We start from the raw sequence: 27,856 nt of genomic DNA on the forward strand, positions 1-27,856 counted from the left end.
ATGCAGTAAGTACATATAGAGCAGGATAAATGGGTTTTGTAAAGTAAATACAGCATTTTACAGTATATTTAAACTGAGTAAGTTACTGTAGATTCTACAGGAAATTGTTAACCGCGTAGTGACTCCGGTGATTATTAAATGGTCTGTTCTGTTCTGGATGATGCCCCGATGTTTTGCACAAGTGCGATTTAAAGTGTAATTGTTTAAATGTTTTAATTTTAGGCATTACTACTTCAAATACCATTGGAAATCATCAAAATCAACAATAATAGTAGAAATATTCTATGCTGTAAACATCTAAAAAAAAGTCTAAAGAACTTTATTGGTCAAAAAGATGGGGAAACCTGACTTGAAACCCATTTATATGCTTTACAACGTTTTCAAATGTCATAGGGCTGTTGGTTGTAAATGTATTGCCTTTTTTGGTTTTACCTAAGAACAACGGATCTTTTCATACAGGAATCAATATTACTGTAAAGCTAAAATGACTTTAAATGTAGTGTTGTCTTGTGGAGTTTCAGCTCTTTGTGTTTTGTGTGTGTGAGCACATGTGTGCGCACGCTTGTCTGATTTATGCATTTCTGTTCTAACCCGTCCTTCCTTTCATCCACTGGCATTGTCTCATTTATGTATTCTAATTTATTCCCAGACACTCTTGGGATCTCTAAAGCTGAACTTGCTCTTTTTGTCAGACTGTTGTATGAAAATGAGACTCATCTGTTCTGATTTATTAATTTATTTATTTTCTGTGTCTTGTTGTTTCTGCAGGGTGGTCAAGGAAGAAATCACAGACGACAATGCAAAGCTTCCCTGTTACAATGGCCGTGTGATTTGTTGGGTGAGAACACACACACACATATCTCGTCCAGTCCTGCATCTCAATTCCCTGGTGCTCCTTGCATAATAGATCAACCTTTTAATTCAGCCCATTCCCGGTTCTCTTGAGTGCTGGCACTGCTTTATTTGTATTTTTTTTTCAAAGAGACTGCCAGTCATTCCTGTTTAAGGTTTGCTTCAGTCTGATCCAACTAGTCAAAGACTTCAGTATGCTGCTTGCGTTTCATTTTAAGAGCGGCTCATTTATATTTAAATGGCACAAAGCCACAATGAACATCTTTTTCATTCTTATTGACAGCATATACACATAACAAAACACATGTATATGTTACTAGGTAAACAGAGTAGTTTTGGGTTGAGTAGTCATGGGATTTCCTCTTTCCTCTCCGCAAAAAGAGTAGAGAGTAGAACACGACCGAATTATTAGCCGCGTTTCCACTATAGCGCCTAAAGCGAGCAAGCCAGGGCGAGCCAAGGCCAGTCGCGTTTCCACTCTCACTTCCGGGGCGTAATCGGGCCAAAGCCGGGCTTCCTTGGGGCCAGCGTCCGGCCTTTTTCGGCCCGCCGAATACCTTGGGCCAAGGAGGGCCAACTTGGGCTTCGGGGCGGGGTTACGTACGAAGGCGGAGTTTTCCTGTCAGGTAAAGAGGAGACAAGATGAAATATTATCATGTTCATCCACTGTTGCCATTGCAGTTGTCGTTGTATACGTCGTTCTCGTCGCTCGGCTGCTCTTTTGCGCCTTGCAGCCAAAATCTGTGTTCGAAGTAAATGCCGCCGAACTCGAATGTCCTTATTCAGGGATCGCTGTCTGGCCTTACACCAACAGACCACAAACAGTAAAAAAGCAATCGCTTCGGTGTTCTCCATCTTCTAGCTCTCGTAGTGATGCCAGGTTGTGTTTGTGGTTATAATTTGAGTTTTTTGTTCCCGCTGAAGTGGGCGGGTTGTGTGACGGGTTGTGTGACGTTTGATTCGGGGGACGTTCTGGGGGCGGTGTTTGTGTGACGCGCTGCGAGCAACTAGCCCGACAGTGAAAACGCGACATGATTTCGGCCTCATTTCTCAACCTCCCGGGCTATTGGCCCGGCCTGGCCCGATTAAAGCCCTGGCTCGCACTGGCCCAATAGTGGAAATGCGACTATTGATGACTTTCAGTGGATAGTCACTGGACAATCTTTTGGGCAAAAAACAAAACCAAAACATGAGCACTGTTTTTGTTGGAATGAAATCATTCTGGTTAAAGTATTAGTTCACCCAGTTTTTTTTCTTAAATACTCAGCCTTATGTCGTTCATAACCCCTGGGATCTTCATACGTCTATGGAATACAAATTAAGATATTTGAGATGAAATCTGAGAGCTCTCTTGCGTTTATTTATACAAATACACTTCATTGAACATCTACACACAGACATCACCTATATGCTATATAACTGCAGGTTAACTATGTTTATGTATAAAAGCTTTAACTGATAAAGTTATTAGTAGGCCCACACGGAATCTGCACGCACAGAATTCCGCAGATTTTTAGCCCATCAATGATTCTGTTTATTTACTTGAGTAAATGTGTGTAAATCTATATTTATTCAGTTTTTAAATTAATTACAGTAATATTATTTACTAATGTGAAAATGTTCATCTGATTTATGTACAATGCAGTTTGTACAGTAATATTTTCTGTTTTTAGTAGATGTATTATATGAGAGACTTGCGTTGTTTACTAAATAAAGTGAATCTAATTGGATTTGCATGTTAAAGATTAAATAAAAGTTAAAAAGATATTTCTTTTTTTATTTCACATATTAAGGGTTTAGTTATGATACTCCCAAAATAATTCCGCAGAAATCCGCAGATTTTTAGGCATTAGGCAAAACAGAACGACTTTCAGTGTGTCCTATTTTTTAATTCACAGTAAAATGATGACATCAGAATACAACTATTCTTAATTACAAAATTGAATTATTATGTTTGAGACATGTGCTTGTCATCTGTCATTGACAACATAATTAGACCATTTGTTTTCACTGGTAAAATTAGACATTTGTCATTATCAGATTTCTTCTTGCATTATATTCAACATTAGGCTATGTAAGCTAGAGTAGCTATACTGACACTGTTAAACATTTCATGCACAACATTATGTGTTAGCTATGAAAGAAAAAACATATCAAATGCTTGTCGTAATCATGACCGTAAAATGCGTTATGATCATTTAAATGATGTGCGCCAAGTTTCATTTTTATTTCCTAGTGCGGCTCATGGCTGCCATCACTGTGATAAAACACACACATATGCAAATCATTCTTTCAGCGCGCCTCTTAAAGGGCACCTAGGTTAGCCCTTTATTCAGATTTAATATAAGTGTTTTGCGTCTCCAGAATGTGTCTGTAAAGTTTCAGCTCAAAACACCCATCAGATATTTCATTATACCTTTTACAAGATTATATTTTATAAATTTTTTCACTAGGGGGCTGTTTTGTCATACTGCGCCTTTAAGGCTAGTCCTCCCCACCCACCGTTTCTACATGCCTTTCTGCATGCTTTAATCTCCTCCCTCGGCTGCATCAGACAACAGACAGCCTTAAAGGAAGCGGATCTCACGTAGCGTTTGTGTATCCAAAACACTGTGGTCTTCTGAGTCACAGAAGGCTAGCATCCTTATTTTCTTTTATTTTTTGCATCAGATATATTGTCTGATGAAAGCCAGCGCCAATATTTCATTCCTCCAAGTTATTACTATTATTTTCATAAAAGGAGCAAAGTATACATTCATAAAAAAGTTTGCTTTCTAACTGGTTCAGTTAGACTAACTGTAAAGCATAAGCAAGTGTATTTACTTGATAGATATTCTGCAACGATGGACATTTTGATAACTGCATGTGTAGGCTATTTGATTTATTTGCGTAATGTCTCGGTTATATTTTGTGATGGAAGATCATGCGGGTGCACGTCGGGTTTTTTTTTATTCCAGTTGTAACTGCTGCGAGGCAGAGACTGAGATTCAATTATAGGCCCGTTTCCACTGAGTGGTACGGTTCGGTTTGGAATGCTTTTATGGCCGTTTCCACTGTCAAAAGGAGTACCAAACCGTACCGTACCACTTTTTCGGCACCCTTTCGAAAGGGTACCAAAAGGCGGAGCTAGACGCGCAGCTGAACGCTATTGGTTTACAGAAATACGTCATCCACTTACGCAACAAGCCAGAATGAAAACAAAAAACCCGCCATGTTTAAAATACACAGCGAGAGATTACAGCGGAATTATATATACATATAATAACGAGCCATGGTCGACCCGGGCTCAAACAAACCTTGTTGTCGTCTTGATGAACAGCCACAAAGCCATGTAGTAGAGCAGAATCTACCCTGTGCCTCGTAGTTTTCACGAGGCAGTCTGAAGCGCGAGCGGTTTCGCTTTCTTCCTTGTGTTCACCGCGTGTCTATATCTGAAATAAAAAATTTCTTGAGCTGATGATGATAACGTGTGCTTGATTATTGACGTGCTTTTGAAACCCGATCCCCTGTCAGACACTGACAAACGCGAGACTGAAGCGTGAAGAAACAAAGGAGAAGCCGGAAAAAAGGAGCACATTATTTTTCAACAAACATTAACAAAATGCCATGTATAACTAACTTATTATCTTCACATTTTGGACTAATATGAACTGGGAATCATGGAATTAGAGGCTACATGTGCTGCTGAAGATTACAGACACAGATGAGATGTTTACACTGACTGTAGGCTATATTTTGTGTTGTTTTTGAACCTAAATACGGACGAAATGTCTGTGTGTAGTTCTTCTGTAGTTGGTAACATATCGGAGACTGTAAGGGGCTGTATGTGTTTATATATGTTCATTTATTTATTTATTTTAGATAGCTACAGACGTTACAGTAGGCTGTTTCGCACTGTCTTTGATCTGCAGTTATAATCAACTCATGTTCATTGAAAAGTTAGTAAAAACATTTCTACACAAGTATTTATGTGTATGAAGCATCTGTTTTGTGAGAAGTGCTTCTCATATGATATGTAAGTGACCCGTACAGCTTTATTGTAGACATTTCCTCGAGCGAGAATGACGTCGACTGAAACTTTCTGTCATACACCACGCCCACCAAAAGGGTACCCTTGTTAGTGGAAACGCAAGCCTGATAAAGGTGACCCGTACCAAACCGAACCGTACCGTACCAGTCAGTGGAAACGAGCCATATGAGTCCATTCAGCAGATTCCGCCTGTCCCAGCTTCTGTTACTACATGTACAAGTTAATCAATGATGAAGACTGTTTGAATGTTATTTTTTGTTCTACAACGAGCTTTGACTGGACTGTTCTCGCGGTAGTGCCAAAATAAGAGACTGTCCTGGGAAAATTGGGACATCTGATCACCCTTATGGGTGACTAAATCAGGGCTATTCAACATTCTGATTTGGCTACAGCCACTCTGAGCCCTAGTTTAGCACCAGCATCACTGTTTTTGAACAGCAGCGAACTGAAAGGAATATTTCGCATTATCGATGAGCAAAAGCATAACTCAAAGAGGCATGACAAAGAGTCATAGCGCAAATTAATTATCCAGCCAATCAAGGACCCCCTTCTTCCGTGGGCCCTGAGGCTTCAGCCTCACCTAGCCCTTATGTTAATCCAGCCCTGGGTGTTTTTAAGAACATTGGTATTATTGCAAAAGGTGCAATAATTGTGGCGCTAGCAAAAGAAACAAAGTAATTTTTGATTTGACAAAGACTTTAATGAATCCGAGCATATTGTTTACTTGAAAATGAAATGAAATTATATGGTTGATTTTGCATGTTTTTATTGTCACCAGATTAATGTTGGATTTGCTCTTTTGACTTTTGATCTCACGCTGTGCATGTAAAGAGTTTGCTGCTGTTTGTACTATTGTCCCTTTGTGTTTTAAAGTGCAGACTTAATATTTATCTATTTCTGGTACTAATTAGCAGGACTTTGTGATTTGTTACTTGTACGTATTTATAAAGCAGTAAAAAGTGCCATAACAAGCCATCTGTTCGGCTCACAGGGTGGAAGGAGGGATTTGGAATAATACGAAAGTCCTTGATGACACTTCAGTCTGAAAAAAAATTGGTTCTATGTCCTTTCAGCATCATCTCTGACTGTCTAGTAGTCCACCATTGTTTTTGTTGACTATGCTTACGTATTGCATGGGGTTACAGTCTTTTGTAAAAACTCGTTAAATGTATAAAAATGTAATTGTTTTTAGTAGTTTGTTATATCTTAATCTTTTTTATTATAAAAGGTCATTTTAATATAACATTAATGTATCATTTCTTGTTAATTTGAAGGTGCAGTATGTAAGTTTGATGCTTATTGTACTCCAGGATTAAAACACATTTTCACCCGGCTCCTCTGACGAGACCACGCAATTGTGTGCATTTGTGTGAACTGACTTTTATTTATTTCTTTTTTTATGTGTGTGTTGATAGCTGGTGTCATCAGACGGCTCTCACTCAGATGGCTGTTCAGTAGCAGAGAGTCAGTCTGAGCGGCCGCCATCTCACGAGAGAAGCCAAGGCATTGGAGATTCCAGACCCCCATCCTTCCAGTACGCTTTTTCACCGTGTTTCACAAATGATCAAACTCTGTCACATGCTGGCATTTTGACTCGGAACAATTTCCTTACTTTCAGTCATTCTGTAATATTTAACATTTTCTCTCACACAGTCCAAAGGCTGCAGGCAGCCGGCATGGTGTGGATGATGAAACGGAGACTGATTCGGTTGTGTCACACAGGAGAGACAGAGACAGGGACAGATCGCGGAGGAAACACTCACATGAGCACTCTGGTATATCTCATTGATCTTGTTTTTTCCACTGCAAACCAACTTTCATTAGTAGAACGGTCATATTCAGGGCTTGACACTAACATTGACACTAACATGACGCAAACATGGCGTGTTTGCTTGTGTGTGCTATTGAGCAGCGTCATACAATACACAAAAAATGAGCAAATTCTACACATTCACAAACGTCATTCGCTCTGCATGTCGATAATTCGTCTCTATTCCCATGTTTGTATTGACTTTGTATGTAATTTACTCACGCATTTGATGTGATCCAAGCATAAGACTAACAGAGATGGAATAAATCTGATGACCTTTAATCTACCTGTCCTTCATACCCACATTCTCATGTCTCTCACACCGGCATAAAATGTTAATAAGCTTTAATGACCGAGTGATCCTTAAAGTCTTAAAGTATTAAATCCTATGGTGTATTTTGTTTTTGTTTTGATATCTTATTATATCTCTTTGTCTATCATCACACATAAAAATATAGGCGGAACCAAAGTCCAATTGTAGTCTTTGGTGGAACCTAATAAAATACATGCTTGTGAGGATTTTGTTTATGTAATGTTCACTGGGATTTCGTTTATGTATACAGAGTTTGCCGGGATTTTGCTTTATAGTCGCATATAACCGCTGTGTCAATCATACATTTACCGGCCAGAGACTGGAATTTGCCGATTTTTCACATGGCCAGCTTGACCGGTAGTCTGTGCGCAGTGTTGTCATAGCGACTAGGGGTGGGCAATCCTAATATCGATAGTATCGATACCAACGTTGGCATTGATATCGGATCAATGGTAGCTTTCCGAGATCCATACTTTTATTTAAATTTCATCTAATTTACGCTAAACTACATTGCTCCTGTTTCATATAAGAACGGACATGTCTCTAAATACCTCGCCCCTTTTATATCTTGTATGCAATGTTGCTCCTCTCTGCTCTGCTGTTATTAGTTTTCTATTCATCACGTGACTCGCAAGCGCAAGCACTTTTAGCTGTTCTGAGATGACTGAGAGAAAGAGGAGCGCTGTTTGGAGTTATTTTACTGCAGTAAGTGAAGTTTTACAAACTAATTTCGAGAGGAGCTCGTAATATGATTGACTACAGCTGGCCACTCATCTACATGCACTAGTTAGCCAATCAGATTAACCCCAACTCACTATAAGTAGCCTAGCTAGAACTACTCTCTTAGCTTCGTTTTCCGAAGAACCCCCCCCCCATCCACCCCATCTCCTCCTTTCTTCCTTTACCACAGGGAGCTCTCGAGAACCACCTGATCTCGTACTCCCCTCATATGCTCTATGGACCAGGCGGGAGCCCTGAGCTCACCTATCTCCGAGCTCAGGGTTCTCTCCCGGGACAGCATGCCAAACCTGCTAACAGTTGTCAAACAATATCTAAGTGTGAACTCTTGAAATGAAAATATTGCAAACTGTGATGTTTGTAGAAAGTCTATTCGATACTGTGGCAACACCACAAATCACGAAAACATAAAACAACACGAAAAAGAGAATGTCAAGCTGCAAAAAAGGAGAGAAGGGGAGGTAAATCCTCTAGACAGACCCCCGCAGTGCCAGCCCTGAAACAGTGGTCACTGGCCAAGTCGTTTCGGAGAGGCAATGAATGTTCAGGTAGCTAGCTACAGTGGTGAAGTTAATAATTGAGTTAGATAGGACATACAGTATTATTAGTTAATGCCAATTTGAGGAAAAAGACAAAACAAAAAACGAATACTTGGTCATAGTTGAACTTGTTACTTTCATCATCAGGCTGATTAAAAACAGCCTATAGAGTCACCACATTAAAACCACATTTATATTCATTATTTTGGAATTTAAAAGTATGCAGCGGTGGCCGAAATGATTAGAACAGTAGTTTTGTAACCAGCTTTTTCACCAAGTCAATTATCTTTTGCTGTAGTGTGTTAGTAGAAAATAAAAAAACATTTAAAAATGCTTAAAAACAGTTTTTAGCTGGTGAGAATGCTAGGGATGCACCGATACCACTTTTTTTACAAACCGATACGAGTACAAGTATTTTAATTTGTGTACTTGCCGATACCGAGTACCGATACGATACTTCATAGATTTGGTTTCAATAAAGTTTTTTAGTTTTGTTTTTTTCCTGCAGCAAGGATGAACACAAAAAAAATCTTTAACAGAGGGCTGTTCCAAGCCAAAAATATACACACATTGTTGATAACCCTGCAAATCCGTAGACCTTATCTGTTAACGATTAGGCATGGACATTTAAAGGATGAGTTATCCTTGCGCTTACATGCATCCACGACTTCACACACAAAGTATGTGCAGTGTATGTTACCTTATGGAGTCATTCTCATTGCATATTGGGGACGCATAAAACCCTGTTATGTGCAATTCTTTCATATTCACGAGTCTTTGCCTTTGATCCGCAGGTTAGGTAATCAAAAAGTCGGCTACTTGAGGTTTAACTATGGGTGGGTTGTGGGTAGATAAGATCAATAGCCATAAATATGCAACGCATACTCATTTTAAAAATCATGCGACCATCATCTCACAATGTTTATTAATAAATAATTTTATTTTTATTAAAACAGAAGTGATTTAGCAATGCCACGCCATTGACAAGCCATCTGCAGAAAAACAAAGCAACCATCACGGCAACCGCAGTGATCACTTTTTGCCAAGTTCAGCTCTTCTTTTTTGCACTTGATTATTATGCGTTTAATGTTAAAAAAGCCAAAACCGAAAGTTGCTTCATCTGTCTGGCAATATTTCGGCTTTTACTCGAATGAAAATTTTATTTAGATGAGCCAATATTGAAAAATTGCAGTAAAGTAACTTTGACGTGCGGCCACACATCGAATCTGAGGTCTGATCTCATCCCGCTCTCGCTGTCATCCAGACATTGATACAAGTCAAGTCACAAAATGGAGGCTGGTACCAGCTGACAGAATAACTGAAGCCTTTGCGAAATCTATCAAAAAACAGCACTGAAATTAACAGGCATAAATGTCTTTGAGCCAAAAGTCTATCTGTAGGATATCTGTATAAATGTAATCAGAGCCAATGTTATGTAGATGTTGTGTCGCCTAATAATTATATTAATTCTAAAAAAATAAAAACCAAAATAAGCAATTAATTGCATTTTTCGTTTGATAAAATATATACAGAAACGAAAAAAAATCAAAGGGTGGCTAGTTTGTATTAATGTGTTTTAATATTAATAAAAATATGATTAGCCTATTTAAGCTTAACGGTTATATACGCCGCCAATAGGCAAGCCATTCAAAAATATTATTTTACTGTGTAAAATATGGATGTGATTAGGACGTAGCACCTGTATTTGTTGTACTGAGGGGAAATTCTCTTGCCGACATTGGAAAACTGTTCATTAAACTGGGCTCGGCTCATTCAGAAGCACCGCTGAAAGCCTCCATCATCTAGGTATAGTTTCTGGAGGAGTTTATGAACCCACAGGGCTGGGTGCACCTCTGAAAAAATCTAGTACTCTCGAGACAGAGGCGCTTAACATGTATACGCTCTTTTTCAGCCTTCCTAAAGCACATATAGCACAGATAATCTAATCTATTGTCTATTGTGAAGTGAATTTGACACACGAATGAAGCTAATTTGACGTGTGAATGATGCGAGTATGTCAAAAATGTTCATGATTTATGCGAATAACCTAATTTATTTGTGCGTGCTGTGTCTGGTGTGATCACAGCATCAGTGTTGGTAATGCAGTTTGGTGAAACTGATGTTACATTTTTATTATAATAATAATAATTATTATTATTACAATTAGGTTTTTCACCGTTTATATGCATAATTAACAGTATTAAGGATGGTGATTAGCTGTGTTGCATGTTTTTTTTTATTTGCAAATTCTCTGTACTTTTAATTTGGTCCCAAAATTAATTCTATCTTAAAAAGTCCTAAATATAACTCTTGGAAACCTGCATATACCCTGTAATGAGTTTTGTAAATTGTCTACTCTGCAGCACTACAGTATTTACTGCTGTTGTTAATGATGATGCATACGCCTGCACCACTTGTATTGCATTCATTATGACTTCTAGATACACCTGGTATATACTGGAGGGCCGGCGCCTTGCAGAGTTGAGTTCCAACCCTGCTTCAACACACCTATCTGTAGGTATCAAACAAGCCTGAAGGACTCAATTAGTTTGATCAGGTGTGTTTAATTAGGGTTGGAACTAAACTGTGCAGAGCTGCGGCCCTCCGGGAACTGGCTTTGACACCTGTGCAGTAGTCGATAATTGAAGTGAATCAAAAAACGTTGATCAAAATTGTCCTAAGACCCAAATGCCTGTCATTCAGTAGTTTTAAGACAACTTCGGCGAAAGATTTTGATCCACTTCAATTGTTAACTGCTGTAAAATTTAATTCCCCAATAACAAAATTGTGGCCAGGGAAAATTCTAGTTGGGAAAACTACTAGCCACAGTGACTAGTGAGCATAAAAGCTTGTCAACCCCTGGTCATATGTAATAGTAATATTTTTTGCATTAATAATGTAAAGAACAAGCCTATTGATATCAATGAAATCGATGTTTGGCGCTGTAGGAGGAAAGCAGAATGGCTACTCGCGGGGAGGCAGAGGCATGGATCTGGGAGGCTATGACATCTGTGACAGCCGTTCCTCCCTCATGAGCAGTGAACTGGAATCGAGCAGCTGTTTTGACTCGGATGACGGCTCCACCAGCCGGTGAGACTCACAGCATTTGTTCAATCTTAAACCAATGCACTCAATATGATTACAATCACAGAAAGCCTCAGTGGGTATGGCTTTTCAGACCTCACGCTTGTAAATGCTGGACAATCATAAATCTAGTTTGTGGACACTTGGGGAAATTGTTTAACGTAGTTGTAGATTAGAGTTATTGATGGAGTTTAAAACTGGTGCACACTGGGACGATCATCGGCAACGTTTATTTCCTGGTTACTAAATAAAGGGGTGTTAATGTGAGTGTACACAGATTCAATTAACACCTGAAACTCATTTTTTTTTGGTTTGACCCAACACGTTAAAAACTGTATGACCAATCAGATTGTCACTTTTATGCACAGTAATTTCAATGCAAATTCATTTCACCTAATTTTCTTTAATGGTTTGTAACCTTTTCCCCACAAAGAAAAAGAGGTTGAACAGAAGTGTAAAGTCTTACATGATTAAAAACACCAAGAAAAAGCATTAGGGTGATGACTTTTATGCTACAAGGGAGTGTCAGAAGCCTAAAGTTGCGCAGTGCCATCTTGTGTACCAGTGTATTGATTTAGCATGTTCATTCGGCTCATCGCCAGTGAAACTTGCTTGGACAGGAATGTCAAAAAAGGTGTTGAAAATGCTGTCAACAAGGGGGAACGATAAACTTCCCAGTGTGCATGAGGCTTTAGGAACAAAAAACTGATTTATACTTGTTTTGTAAGCATCTATTTTGTGGTAATAAATGTATTTTTATGCGAGGAGGCTCTTTTATGCTCTTTACACGTTCAGGTTTCTTACATTTTGTGAGATTAAAGTTGCTGTTTAAACAAAAAATTACAAATAACAAAGTCTAAGTGATCTGTTTTGCTTCGTTTTTGAACTCCTTCAAATTCCTTGCTTTGTGTTTTTTCTGGGAATCTCAGAATATCAAAATTGTATTTATTAAATTATGAGCTGTAAAGGCTTCTGGGAAGCAGGTGAAGAGTAGAAGCTCATTTGCATTTAACCCTTTCACACGTATAATCGTACCGGTGTGATCAGTCTTGGCTGGTCGCTGAAGCGTATGATCACACCAGTGTGATTTAGAAGATTCAGAGTGCACATCATCAACTGTGAAAATTCAGATCTGACGGCGGGTGCTGAGGTACTGAAAGAGTGCTTGTCATAAATCACAATTTATCCGTGCTTTCAAACAAATAACATTTTATTTTAGTTTCAGACATTCAAATACACATCATTTAAAAGTGAATGTCTATGGAGACAGCAATAATAATTGTTTTTCAGTATAACTGGATGATGTGCTTTGTTCACATAGACACAAAGAGATACACACTGTTTATGTTACTAGAATATTTTCTGTACTCTTCTCTTATAGATAAACAGTTGCTTACCTTTATGTATTTCGGCAGAAAAATATGAATAAACATGACATAAATCCAGCAACTCGGATCTCTCCTGCGGTTGTTGATAGAAGGGATACAGCTGCGATCTGAAGTTAACCTGAAGTATTAATATTATTTATTAAATTATGCATTAATTGTATTCTTTTAGCGGATACCTCAACCCTAAACCAAACCATCAAGGTAATGTAAAAATATTATGTTGTTATTGTTGTGTATTGTTGTGTATATATATATATTATTGTTGTATATATGTATTATTGTTGTACTTTGTTACCAAAATTATGCTAAATTGTCGTGAGTATCCTCAGCTATCTATCCTATATTGCTAATAAAATACAATCAATGTGTAATTTAATAAATAACATAAATACTTCTTGTTAACTTCCAATCGCAGCTGTATCCCTTCTAGCAACTACAGCGGCGCTCATTACCCATCATATAACAAATCATGCAATCATTTTTAAGCTGTTTAAAAGACTAAAAATATATTCCCTCACATATTTGAGAACCGGAGTATCAGAAATTTCACAATATGTGAAAAAATGTGTCAGTACTCGTATTTTGTTTTGGCAAAAAACAAAACAAAATACGAGGTATACATGGATCATTGGGGCTGGTGGGTCACGTGATTCTAAGTAATGGTCACAAAAAAAAAAACTTGTGCAGTAGGGTCAGCTGGACTATTTAAAACTCACGCGTGAAAGGGTTAAGGAAAAACAAAAACATTGGAGCATTTCCAGCATGGTAAAAAAATACAGTATATTGTGTGGAAACATATTCTGGGCAGTGTTCATTTCATCAATGAAAATAAGGCCAAAAAATATTTATTAATTTTTTTCATTACTAAAGGTTGGAAAAAACCAAGGCGACAGTTGGGCTTTGTCGGTCAGCGTTGGTCCAGCTAGTTGGTTTGGTGTGTTCTCAATACGTCGCCTCTCATTAGGTTAATGTCAGACCTTGTTGATCCGTATCAGCATGTAGAATAAAGAAAGTGCTCTGATTGGTTATTCAGCAACAAATCAGAGTGCGAGTGTGACGCAGTGAAGTCATTTGCTGTGTCCACCAGCAGATTTTTGGTACAGATGGAACCAGACATCAGGCGACCAACCAAGTTGGGTTTTGTCTGACCTTGTTGTTTGGCGTCCGCTTGGTGTGTCCTAGCCTTAAGATGAGACGAAAGCAGGGTAACATGGATATCATTTGAGACTAAAGGCTGATTTATACTTCTGCGTCAAGCGCACACGTATGCTACAACGCAGCCTACGCGTAGTCACATAGCCCTTGCCATGGCCGTCGGCGGCGCTGACGCGCACCTCTCAAAAAATGTTACTACATGTCGCAACAATGCATATCGCAAGCTCTGAGATTGGTCGGCTTGGTAGCGCTGACGAGTGTGGGCGGAGGTGAGAGCCACGAAAGCCCGATGCAGTGAGTGTTTACAAGTGTCGAGTCCCGTGAAAGAGCTCCGGATGGAGACTGTTGTTTTGTGTTTACCTCATGATTAAAATTGTTGCTCATCTGCTAATTCCAGCCTCAAAATGAGTGAATTTGAGCCACTTCTACGTTAAGGTAGCGTTCAGAAAAAACAAAACACCAGCGAAGAAACTGCACACAGAGGAACAAACACCTACTGCCAGCTAGCGTTTTGGAAGTGTTATTGCAGAGCAACAAGCACAGCGAGCAGAACTATAAATGCATGGCTATGCGCAAGGCAGGCACCGTGGGTCAGGCTGATTGCTTGATGCAGAAGTATAAATCAGGCTTAACAGTATAAATCAGGCAAAAACGAGATTAAAATATAGTCAGAAGTAAATTAACAACTTAAACTTTTGTTATAATCCATTGGACCCCCTACATTGTGCTGATTATTCATTAGATTAGTGGATCAGAGTGCACGCATTCATTGTTTCCAGTCATTTTACTGGCGCAGCAGATCTGTCAAGTTTCTGTTGTTTATTTTCATTCTTTTTATTGATCTTTTGTACACTGTAAAACCCAACAGTCAACTTTATCCAGTGAAATGAGTTTAGTTAACTCAATTTAATGAAAGAAAATTACTCGTTTTAAGAGTTTTGAACTTCGTGTTGAAGGTAGTGAGTTAATTAAATAACTCATTACTACAACTTAAATGGAGTAAGTTCATAGTACTCATGTAGATTAGTTTTAACTTATATGGTTTGTTGCAATCGGTTTCCTCAAACAGTTTGAGTTGCCTTAACTTATTGGTTTTTACAGTACACAGTTGGTTTGAGTTATCTTCATTTATCAGGTTTTACTGTGCTCAAACTGCTTCGTTTACTCAAATAGATTAAGTTCACAGTACTCATTAGGGTTAGTTTTTGAACTTATATGGTTTGTTGCAATCAGTTTCCTCAAACGGTTTGAGTTACCTTAACTTTTTGGGTTTTACAGTGTATGACAAAACAAATTAAACATTGAGAGAGGTAAACCGCAATATAATCTCCGTTATTAATTCCATCCCCTAACCCCTCGTTCATTAACTCAATTAGCAAAACAAGAAAAGTAAATACTGTATATAAATAAATAAATACCAAATGAAGTGCATTAGATACATAAGAACATAACATCAGATTTTAAGTGCATACAGATGGGAAAAAAAACATATTAAATAATTAATAATAATAGAAAAATAATTAATTATTTAAAAAAAAAACTTTTAATAAAATGACAAATGTTACAGGTTGCCAGCACTAAATGTAATAGGCAGGGCTTTGATATAGTCCAGGAAGGGATCCCAAGTCTTCTAAAAGGAATTGAGTGAGCCAGATTGTGAGCATCAAGTCTTACACAGTAAAAAATGTCCTTCATCCACTTGTCATGTGTAGGAGGGGAATTTCTGTTATTTAAATATGTAGGTAACACATTTTTCATATTTATTTTCGCTGATGAGTTTTACACTGATTCTGGGTACACTAGAGGCTTGCGTTGTATCTAGCAAGAGCCATTTTATTTAATAAATATAAATAAAGAAAAATAACACTTTTTTAATTTATTTTATTTTACTGACCGTTGAGTGGTTTCTGTTTATTTAATATTTTATTAATAAAAATTGAGATTTTTGTCCCTTCATTGAAAGCCCATTCCAGTAAAACTTTCCGGAAAAATCAAATGTGAAGAACTGCAGTTCAGAAATGCTTGATATTCGTATTGTGAGCTAAAACTATTAAAAAAGGTTAGCTGTAGCCAAACCAGACATGAAACTCCAAAACAATATAACTAATAAAAATACTAGCATATTATTAATACTAAGATGATCGAAAAAAAGCATGTTTTAAAATTAAATGGAAGTTTAGTTAAACAACATCTTTATTTGTGTTTCAATGATGAATGAAAATCATGAGAGTGAGTAAAAGATTTGTGTGTTTTGTAGTAAACATTGTTGTAAGTTCTGTTCAAGGTAATTAGTGTTTTCTGGGACTTTTATTAAATAAGAAGCTGATCATATAGTGTTTATTCAGTTTCAGCAGTGTTACAGAGCAAAGTGGCTCATCCAAACTAATAAAAAGACCCCGGCGGCGGAGGCGCAAGACCAGAGCCCAGCAAATGGAAAGGGTGAGACACACGACAGAGCTCTTAAATCACAAATAACATTTATAAAACATGCTCTTTAAAACTGATTTTTTTGTGCGTCTCTTTTTTTAGTCTTCTTCATTTAGTAGCATCACTGACTCCACTATGTCCCTGAATATCATCACTGTCACTTTAAATATGGGTGAGTCGGCATTATACGTTTGTTGTGTGTTGCTTTTTAACTGAATTCAGAATGCAGCAAATTCTTGAGCTGTTTTGGATTAAAATGACCTGCTTTGTAATTTGTAAAATATTAAGGGGATTCAGTGGAAAGTTTTCAGACCCCCTTAAATTTTTCACTCTTTGTTATGTTGCAGCCATTTGTTAAAATCATTTTTCTCCTGAATGTACACGCATCACCCCGTATTGACAGAAAAACACAGAATTGTTGACATTTTTGCGGATTTATTAAAATAAAAGATTGAAATATCACATGGTCCTCAGTATTCAGATCTTTTGCTCTGTATTTAGTAGAAGCACCCTCTTGATCTAATAAAGCATGAGTCTTATTGGGAAAGATGCAAGTTTTTCACACCTGGATTTGGGGATCCTTTGCCATTCCACTTTGCAGATCCATTCCAGTTCTGTCAGTTTGGATGGTAAACGTTGGTGGACAGCCATTTTTAGGTCTCTCCAGAGAATGCTCAGCAGGGCTATTCAAGAACAGTCAAAGAGTTTTTATGAAGCCACACCTTTGTAATTTTAGCTGTGTGTAGTCCTGTTGGAAGGAAAACCTTTCACCCAGCCTGAGGTCCTGAGCACTCTGGAGAAGGTTTTCTTCCAGGATATCCCTGTCCTTGGCCGCATTCATCTTTCCCTTGATTGCAACTTGTCGTCTTGTTCCTGCAGCTGAAAAACACCTCCGACAGCATGATGCTGCCACCACCATGCTTCACTGTTGGGAGTGTATTGGACAGGTGATGAGCTGTGCCTGGTTTCTCCACACATACCATTTAGAATTAAGGCCAAAAAGTTCTGTTGTTGTCTTATCAGACCAGAGAATCTTTTTTCTCACCATCTTGGAGTCCTTCAGGTGGACTTTCATGTGTCTTGCATTGAGGACAAGCTTCCGTCAGGCCACTCTGCCATAAATCCCTGACTGGTAGAGGGCTGCAGTGATGATTTACCATCTACAACTTTCTCCCATCTCCCAACTGCATCTCTGGAGCTCAGCCACAGTGACCTTTGGGTTCTTCTTTACCTTTCTCACCAAGGTTCTTCTCCCTCGATAGCTCAGTTTGGCCAGATGGCCAGCTCTAGTAAGGAAGTAAGTACTTCCATTTAAGAAATTTGGAGGCCACTGTGCTCTTAGGAACTTTAAGTGCATCAGAATTTTTTTGTAACCTTGGCCAGATTTGTGCCTTGCCACAATTCCTTTGACCTCATGATTTTCATTTGCTCTGACATGCATTGTGAGCTGTAAGGTTTTATATAGACAGGTGTGTGGCTTTCCTAATCAGTATAGTCAAACACAGCTGGACTCAAATGAAGGTGTAGAACCATCTGAAGGATGATCAGAAGAAATGGACAGCACCTGAGTTAAATGTATGAGTGTCACAGCAAAGGGTCTGAATACTGAGGGCCATGTGATATTTCAGTTTTTTTTTAAAGAATCTGCAAAAATGTCAACAATTCTGTGTTTTTCTGTCAATATAGGGTGCTGTTTGTACATTAATTGGGTGGAAAATGATTACTTAAATGATTTAAGCATTGGCTGCGAAAAATTTAAGGGGGTCTGAATACTTTCCATACCCACTGTATATTGCTCATTGCACTATTCTGAATATTACTTGGCATGTAAAAGTTTGAGGGATCAAAGTTCATGTTAAAATCATCGTCTCTTAAAACTTAAAAATTTATTGAGCTGTTGAAGCAAGATCTTCAATCTCATTCCTGTAACCGCTTTGCTTGTATCCGTTTTAATCGTAGTACATTTGCAAAATTGTTACTTTTCTTTTCAGTCATAATAGATTTAGTTAATTATGCATCCATGATGGTCGCTTGATAAGTCTGATATTTTGGAATTACAGAGCTATAACACCTCATAATGTAACAAATAATTCAATATGACATCATAAACGCACAATATTAATATCGTGGGCACTTCAAACATTATTTTAACTTTTAGATTGCTTTTTAAGAATATTCAACAAGTTGAATTTTCATTGGTGTTCAAAACAGCGTCAAATGTTTGGAGACTTAATTGTTTAGCTTAATAATTCAAACATTACTATTTTCATATATTAATCTGGCCTACAACATGGTGAAACAACTGTATTTTTATTAACTAACATAAATATTGTAATGAATTGTTTGTTGCTTGATCATTTTTGTAAATGCTAAATGCTAACTAACATTAGCTAAAACAGCCGTGTTGTAAACTTACAAAAATGTTGAAGAAACCATTTTTGATGTAGGGGCGTTTTAGACTGTTTTTTTTTCCTACCTGCAGACATAGTCCTTGATATACAGTGGGTAAAAAGTAAATATTGAACACGTCACCATTTTTCTCAGAAAACATATTTCTTAAGGTGCTGTTGACATGAAATTTTCAAGAAATCCATATTTGCAAAAAAAACCCCAAATCTAATTAGTTTACACATGAAGTTATGTGTAATAAAATGAAATGACACATAAAATTAAAGTATAGAACACATGAAGAAAGGGAGGTGTAGAAAGACAGTGAAAGCCCAGACAGCAGCTGAAATCTCTCAGAAGTTATTCAGCAACCCTCTGCCCTTTGTCAGTGCAAGTTAATATTAGCTGCTTCAATTCAACATCTACATTACCAGGATGATGAAGATGAAACCAGGCTGGACATTGCAGCAAGACAGTAGCTATGTTTCCATGCACCTATTTTTATGCACATTTTGGACATGCGCATAAAAAAAACGATTGATGGAAACGCCATTATGCGCACATTTTGAAAATGCGCATTAAAAAACGTATGCGCATAACTGAGTAGGATGAACTTTTTATTCGATAAGAAAAATGCGCATAAACTACGATGGAAACACTTTTACCGCACAAATTTCAGTATGCGCATTAAAAAAGGTCATGTGATTTTGTTAGAAGAGATCATGTGATGATAAAAATGGGCGTAAATGGACAAACCAGCAGGCTAAGCACACTGTAAACCATCTGAACTGTTGATTTGGTCATTCTAAAACGCCTTACCGTTTCATTATTAGTGTTATATTATTAATGACCTCCAGAATCAAGAGCATCTGTGCTGCACGTCTGACACCTTCAAACGCCACCGCGCATTCACTGCGTGTCAGGATTGCCTACTGAGGCGCAAGTCATTCATTAAATGAAGAAAAGATTGACGCAGCTTCTCCTACTGCAGCAAATTCGGTTTTTACTTTTGATATTTGGCGCCAGTTAATCAGGAATTGACGATTTTGTTCTCTTTGACTCGTTGGATGGAAACGCTGCTTTATTTGCACGTCTTTTATACGATAATCCAGTTTTGCGCATAAAGTTAATTCGCATTTTTGGATGGAAACATAGCTAATGATCCAAAACACAGCCAAGGAAACTCTCGAATGCTTTCAGAGAAAGAAAATCAAGCTGTAGAACGGCCCAGCCCATCACCTGACTTCAATCCAATAGAAAATACAAATTAAAGATCAGATTTGGATTGACCAGACTGACAGAACCATCAAGATTTTTACACTGTTGAAGTCTGTGAAAGAAAATCACACCTGAGCTATTCATGTGACTTCATTCTCCATATGAGAGGCGTCTTTAAGCTGCCATCATTAAAAAAAAAACTTTTATATAAAGTATTAAAAAAAGATTTCAGTGGTTAAGTACTTTCTCCTTGTGTCATTCCATTATTATCAATTTTTTTAATGTTTGTATTGTTTAAGTTTTTGCCAAAATCTGATTCAATCCCATACTAACAGCTCTTTTAGAAATAATATTCCCAGAAAAAAAAACATAACGTGTTCAATACTTATTTTTCCCCTGCTGTATAAAATATAATATTGATTTTATGGATGTGAAAACAGCACATTAATAAAGTCAGCTAGTTGCCTGAACTCTCTCTATCTTTACTCAATTCAGAGAAGTATAACTTTCTGGGCATCAGCATCGTGGGTCAGAGCAATGAGCGAGGTGATGGAGGAATCTACATCGGCTCCATAATGAAGGGTGGAGCAGTGGCGGCCGATGGGCGGATCGAGCCCGGTGACATGCTGCTGCAGGTGAGGACTGGATCGACTGCGCATTCAAGTTAAGACCTTGAGAGAGAAGCCTGTTGTATCAGTTCAGGTTTGTGCTTTTCCCACAGGTGAATGACATCAACTTTGAGAACATGTGCAACGATGATGCTGTGCGAGTGCTGAGGGAGATTGTACATAAGCCTGGGTGCGTTGCGTCACAAAACACTCTGTCATGCTATGTTTGGTTAAATCTACAAAAGTGTTAACTACTGCATCATTTGCATCTCAATCTTTTTTTTTTCAGACCCGTGTCGCTTACTGTGGCCAAATGCTGGGACCCAAACCCTAACAGTTGCTTCGCTTTGCCGAGGAGTGAGTGTTCAGTTTTCTATTACACTCTTATATGCAGTAAACGGGTTGTAAGCGGGGTTTTAAAAGAAATTGGTCACACTTTACACTTTAAGTTTCATTAGTTAATGTGTTTACTAACACGAACTAATAATGAACGATACTTGTAAAGCATTTATAAGTCATAGTTCAACATTTGCTAATGCCTTAGATATTAAAATCTAATTTCATGCTTGTTAACTTTAGTTAATGAACCGTGAGTTTACAATGAACAACTTTATTTTCATTAACTAACATGAACAAATACTGTAATAAATTTATTTTTCATTGTTTGATCATGTTAGTTAATGCTAATGCTAAATGCTAACTAACATCTACTAAGTGTAACCAAAGTATTAAAGGTTGATAAATCTATTTAGAATTCTTGAAAGCTGTTTTCTAAGGTATAAAAAGTATCATATTTTTGTATATTTGTTTGAAGAGGTTTTAGATTTGTTGTGTTTTTTTTTTTAAGCGAGTTTAATCATAGTGCTGTTAAGTCGTGGGATTCTGTGTGGATTATTTACGCAATTCCACTAGTTTTAATTCAACTAAACTGTGCAGGGCTGCGGTCCTCCAGGAATTGAGTTTGACATCCCTGCATTAGGGAGTTTAACGATCTGAATTTTTCATTGTATAATAACAGTTTCAGAAAATTTAATGGTATATATTAAACAAACCAAGACCATGTTACAAAGTCATGTAACAATGACCATAAAAATAACTTTTTTTTTTTTTTGTTTTTTTTTTCGAATCGATTATCATTACAAATGTGAACAATTTTAATATATTTTTATGCCAAAGTAATAAATGTTACAGATACAAATTTTTGTTTAATATACAGTTGAAGTCAGAATTATTAGCCTGCCTGAAATAACCCTGTATATTTTTCCCTCAATTTCTGTTTAACGGAAAGATTTTTTTTCAACACATTTCTAAATATTTTTTAACTGTTTTAATAATTAATTAATTATAATTATAATTTTATATATCTATATCTATATATATATATATATATATATATATATATATATATATATATATATATATATATATATATATATATATATATATAATTATATAATTATATATATATATATAATTATATATATATATATATATATAATTATATATATATATATATATATATATATATATATATAATTATATATATATATATATATATATATATATATATATATATACAGCTCTAAGTTCTGGTTGTCTTCTGTTCCAGGTGAACCCATCCGGCCCATTGACCCTGCAGCCTGGGTGTCCCATACAGCAGCCATGACGGGTGTCTATCCTCCCTATGGCATGAGTCCATCCATGAGCACAGTCACCTCCACCAGCTCCTCCATTTCCAGCTCCATCCCTGAGACCGAGAGTAAGACTTTTGCTCTCTTCACAATAGTTCAGATACATATGATGTCATTCATGTCTAAAATCATGTGAGGTGAGCAAAGACGTGTTCTATTAGTTGTGCAAGCTGTACAATCGTTCTACCTGGTGAATAACAAAATACTTATTGACTTGTACTGGTCACTTCCAACTAAAACAGGCCAAGTTGGTCGTCTATTTCAGACATCGAATCAGGTATTTTTTAAAATATATATATTTTAATTTTTGTCTAGGTCATGGAATGTCAGGGTTTTTTATTGTTAATAAAAAATGTTACTTTCATGGTACATTTACCAAAATTGTTTTATAATTCTTTGTATGTGTAGCTTTTATTAGGTGGCATAAATGGTCATTGACCAAATTAAAAATATTGCTAATTAGGTTGAGAGCTAATTTTTTTTTTTGTTGTTTTTTGGCTTCTGCCACCAATATTTAGTCATGTATTAAAATATTAGATTGACATAATTATCATTATTTAATGCAATAATCAATGTTGTATTGAAATTTTCATCTTATCAAAAAGATGTAACATGCCTCTTGAATTTAATAAGGAAATTCAATTGAACCTTAAGACCAGCTTTGCTTCAGACTTCCTTAAACAGATTTGACCTGACAACATGCAATTTAAAGATAGATTTTTCTTTTCGTCTGCTCAGTTCTCAAATTTTGATATTATACAACCCCAAATCAGAAAAACTTGGAACAGTATGAAAAACAAACATGAAAAAAGAAAGTAGTGATTTCCAAATTTACTTTGACTTGTATTTCATTGTAGACAATACAACAAACATTATTTTGTGTTCCTCATGATGTTTTAAAAATAAACATGTATTTCAAATCTGGTGATTGCAACACATTTCAAAAAAGTTGAAACAGAAAAACATTTACCGCTTTGTAGTGTTTCCATTGCTTTTTAATGCAAACACTTCAAAGTTGTTTAGGGACTGAAGACACCAAGTGATGAAGTGTTTCAGGTGTAATTTTGTCCCATTCTTCCTGCAAATAAGTCTTAAGGTGGGCAACAGTACAAGGTCTTTGTGCTTCAAAATGCACCACACATTCTCTATTGGAGACAGGTCAGGACTGCAGACAGGCCAGTCAAGTACCTGTATCCTCTTTCTCCACAGCCAGGACTTTGTAATATGTGCAGAATGTGGTTTTGCATTGTCTTGTTGATATATGCATGGAGTCCTTGGTAAAGAAGGCAGCATATTGTGCTCCAAAATCTCTATGTATGTTTTGGCCATTAATGGTGCCATCACAGTAGTGCAGTTACCTTTGCCAAGGGCGCTGACACTACCCCATACCATAACAGACCCTGCCTTTTGGACTTGTCGCTGGTAACAGTCTGGATAATCCTTTTTTTTTTTTGCTTTAGTGCACACGGCATTCAGTTGTTCAAAAAAAATACCGAAAATACTGATTAATTTGACCACAGTACACATTTACATTGTGTTATGGTCCATCCCAGATGCCTCCAAGCCCAGAGAAACATCACTTTTGGACACTGTTAACATAGGGCTTCCTTTTGGCACAGTGCAGTTTTAACTGGCATTTGTGGATGTACCTATGTATTGTGGTACTTGACAAAGTTTTGCCAAAGTAGTCCCGAGCCCAGGTGGTGATATCGCTTATAGATGAATGATTCTTGATGCAGTGCTGCCTGAGGGATCGGAGATCACGGTAGTTCAGCTTAGGCCTGCCTTTACACACTGAAATTCCTCCAGATTTCTTGAATCTTTTATGCTATGCACTGTTGAAGGTGAAATATACAAATGTCTTATCTTTCTTTGAGGAACATTGTTTTTAAAATTTCATAAATTTTCCCAGGTATTTGTTGGCAAACTGGCGATCCTCGGCCCGTCTTTGCTCTGAAAGGACTAGACCTTTCTTGGATGCTGCTTTTGTACCAAATCATAATTACAATCACCTGTTGACATCACCTGTTTCAAATCACATCGTTTAACCAATTTACCTGATTAAGAGCCATAAACTGCTCCTGTCCCAACTTTTTGGAGTGTGTTGCATGTCTGAATGACAGGAAAGGGTGTATATTTACAGATAAAAAGCTGACCAGACAAAACATGAAATTTTGTGTTAATATTTTCTGCAGTGAAATTCAAGTCAAAGTAATTTTTGAAATCACTACTTTTTTATTTATTTGTGTTTTCCATACGGTCCCAACTTTTTCTGATTTGGGGTTGTAGATATTCTTATAGTTTGATATTTTTTAAGTGTTTTGCTTGTAGGATAAGAATGAAAAATTACTTTGCTGAGATTAAACCATGGCCTTTGATTTACCATGCAATCAATCGCTCAGATTACCTAGCAACATGCTAGAAGCTAATCAGAAGTCGCTGGCAGCTATGCTAAATTATTATTTTTATTATAATTAATATAATTTTCAAGGGATATTTAAAAATGTATATTTTTAAATATAATTTTAAAGTGTATTTATTTCTTTGACTATCCCATGTGATACTGTTTTGTTATTAAAAAAAGAAAGAAACTTCTTAGCAACTGCATAGCAATGTTGATTGTGGGAGGTCCTGGTTTCTTGCCACCAGGCAGATGCTTTTGTGCTGTTTTGTAAACCGTGTGTTGTTCTTCTCGCAGGATTTGATGACTACCACCTGTCCGTCCACAGCGACATGGCAACAGTTGCAAAAGCAATGGCCTGCCCAGACTCGGGATTGGAAGTCCGAGACAGAATGTGGCTGAAGATCACTATAGCCAATGCTTTCATAGGTCAAGACACGCCTTATAGTGCATTTCAATAATTTTATAAATGAAAACAATTATAGAAATCAGTAGTTAAGTTGTATGTTATTCTTAAAGTCAGCACAAAACAGACATTTTGATCCATTTCGCTCTACTGAGCAACTAATCTGAGTGAAATGGCTTAGTAAAAGTGAAATGATGTCCTTTTTTGGCCACAAAAAAATAAGATGTTTTAAAATCTCCTGTTTACTAACCCAACAGCCTAAAGAGTAATTGTAAAAATATATATTTTTGTTAATATATATATATATATTTGTTCTCAGCTATACGTTAATGATGTATTTAAGAAGATATGTACTTTTCTACCTACTTGATGACAGAAACCCTCATTGTACATTACCTGACAAAAGTCTTGTCGTCGATCCCAGTTGTAAGAGCAGCAAATAATAACTTGACTTCTAGTTGATCATTTAGAAAAGTGGCAGAAGGTAGATTTTTCTGATGAATCATCTGTTGAACTGTATCCTAATCATCACAAATACTGCAGAAGACCTACTGGAACCCGCATGGACTCAATATTCTCACAGAAATCAGTCAAGTTTGGTGAAGGAAAAATCATGGTTTGGGGTTACATTCAGTATGGGGGCTCGCGAGAGATCTGCAGAGTGGATGGCAACATCAACAGCCTGATGTATCAAGCCATTTGTGCTGCCCATTACTTTACAAACCACAGGAGAGGGCAAATTCTTCAGCAGAATAGAGCTCCTTCTTATACTTCAGCCTTCACATCAAAGCTCCTGAAAACAAAGAAGGTCAAGGTGCTTCAGGATTGGCCAGCCCAGTCACCAGACATGAACAATATTGAGCATGTCTGGGGTAAGATGAAGGAGCAGGCATTAAAGATGAATCCAAAGAATCTTGATGAACTCTGGGAGTCCTGCAAGAACGCTTTCTTTGCCATTCCAGATGACTTTATTAATAAGTTATTTGAGTCAATGCAGAGATGTATAGATGCTGTCGTCCAAGCTCATGGGAATCATACACAATATTACTTCTTTTTCCACTGCACCATGACTTTATATACTATACTGTACATTACATTATTTCTGTTAAGTGACGAGACTTTTGTCTAAGCAAAGTCAGACCTAACTGTCCTAATTAAATCATTAAAAATTAAGGCATGATCATATTTTTTTCGGTAAAATAAGCGTAATCTAGAGGCCTTTACCTTTCATATAAGCCATTTTTGATACCAAATGATCAACTAATAGTCAAGTTATTATTTGTTGTTCTTAACTTGGATAAGCAAAAACACTTTTGTCTGGTAGTGTGTATGTAAAAGATAAAGTTTTTATTAAAAAGTCACTTTAAAAGCATCTAAATTTAATTGAAGTTGTTTCTGGATCTAGGTGTTAGGTGTGTATTTGTGCCTGTGTGTGAGCATTAGGTCTCATCCCTTTATATCTTTGTTCTGTATTTGTGACTGACTTTATTGGCCAAATTCTATACAAATGCTTTCTGTGGCTCTACATGCCTTCAGAATAATCAAATCAACTCTGGATTTTTTTTTTTTTTACGTGAATATATACAGATAATGATGAAAAGCAATAAAATCCTGTATGAATAAGATGAAGGGAACCATTTATTTTAATAAGGAAAAGTTGATTGGGGTAATACACACCCCAAAATGAATTTAAGGGTTAATCCTTTATAGTAAACTGCAACATTTCATAAAATACATGTTCTTTGCAATATATAAAGCAATCAACCTAACAGTAAACACAAACACTGCAATTCTTTCTGTTTTCCATTTGAACCAAGTTTTTCTTTTTGCGATTAATCTCCACAATCATCTAACAGATTGCTCCTACTTTTATTTAGTTTCAACCTTAAATGAATGCAAGCAACTTTGAGTCTCTGCATATTATAATTGGTGCACATGTTGGTTTGCAGGTTCAGATGTGGTGGACTGGCTTTTTCATCATGTGGAGGGGTTCACAGATCGCCGCGAAGCACGCAAGTATGCCAGCAACCTGTTGAAGGCTGGCTTCATCCGCCACACCGTCAACAAAATCACCTTCTCGGAGCAGTGCTACTACATCTTTGGAGATCTGTCTGGCAGTAAGTACTTTTATTTTAGCCACTTATGAGACGTCTGTCAATTACTCACATTTGTGCGATTCCAAATTTGTAAGAAATCTTTTTTTTGCTTCTGTGGACCAGACAGTAATATTCGGATCTGTGAGATGTCATTTTTAAAAGAGAAATAAAACCACACTATGACCACAGAGGCTGTCGAGAACTTAAAAAAGGATATAAAAAACCCAGCATACATGTGGTTCAGTATTTATTTATTTATTAATTTTTTTTTGCTATATGCAACGTGCATATTCATTCTTATGACTTTATTTGCAACTTATTTTAATCTAGAGTTGGCCTTCTAAGGTACAGATCCACCAAACTAGCATCATGGAATGGGCACATTTGAAAGCTGACCATAGTCAACATTTCACATCCAGATGACCACTCATTTAACATTTTGATTATTAATTGTGCTACGTTGGTCTTTACATTCTTCATTCCAAACAGTCTTCATTCGCTTAATTTTGTCATTATTGTTTTTCATCCCATGTACTGCGTGCTAAGCTGAATGCCCAGTGGTAAAGATCTAGAAGAGAGACATCTGGGACTGGAAATGAATGAGAACTATTCATATTATCACTACAATCCAATTACTGGACAACGATAATTACTGTTTTCACATTACTATGACGGGTAGGGGTAGACGTTAATAAAATACAATTTAATGTGT

At 36.9% G+C, this 27,856-nt stretch overlaps 1 protein-coding gene across 1 annotated transcript in view; it reads left to right on the forward strand.

Annotated features, from left to right (window-relative positions):
• The window catches only part of dvl3a (dishevelled segment polarity protein 3a), a 38,093-nt gene that overhangs the window by 6,889 nt on the left and 3,348 nt on the right, over nucleotides 1-27,856 (forward strand). Inside the window, exons 2-13 of the mRNA XM_056471705.1 lie at nucleotides 769-838; nucleotides 6,298-6,416; nucleotides 6,536-6,657; nucleotides 11,231-11,372; nucleotides 16,255-16,348; nucleotides 16,439-16,508; nucleotides 20,438-20,577; nucleotides 20,664-20,740; nucleotides 20,840-20,907; nucleotides 22,160-22,309; nucleotides 24,940-25,071; nucleotides 26,998-27,165. Coding sequence (XP_056327680.1) covers nucleotides 769-838; nucleotides 6,298-6,416; nucleotides 6,536-6,657; nucleotides 11,231-11,372; nucleotides 16,255-16,348; nucleotides 16,439-16,508; nucleotides 20,438-20,577; nucleotides 20,664-20,740; nucleotides 20,840-20,907; nucleotides 22,160-22,309; nucleotides 24,940-25,071; nucleotides 26,998-27,165 — 1,352 coding nt within the window. The remainder of the gene's footprint in view (nucleotides 1-768; nucleotides 839-6,297; nucleotides 6,417-6,535; nucleotides 6,658-11,230; nucleotides 11,373-16,254; nucleotides 16,349-16,438; nucleotides 16,509-20,437; nucleotides 20,578-20,663; nucleotides 20,741-20,839; nucleotides 20,908-22,159; nucleotides 22,310-24,939; nucleotides 25,072-26,997; nucleotides 27,166-27,856) is intronic.

This window comes from Danio aesculapii, chromosome 2, assembly GCF_903798145.1.
Source record: "Danio aesculapii chromosome 2, fDanAes4.1, whole genome shotgun sequence".
NCBI classification, from domain to species: domain Eukaryota; kingdom Metazoa; phylum Chordata; class Actinopteri; order Cypriniformes; family Danionidae; genus Danio; species Danio aesculapii.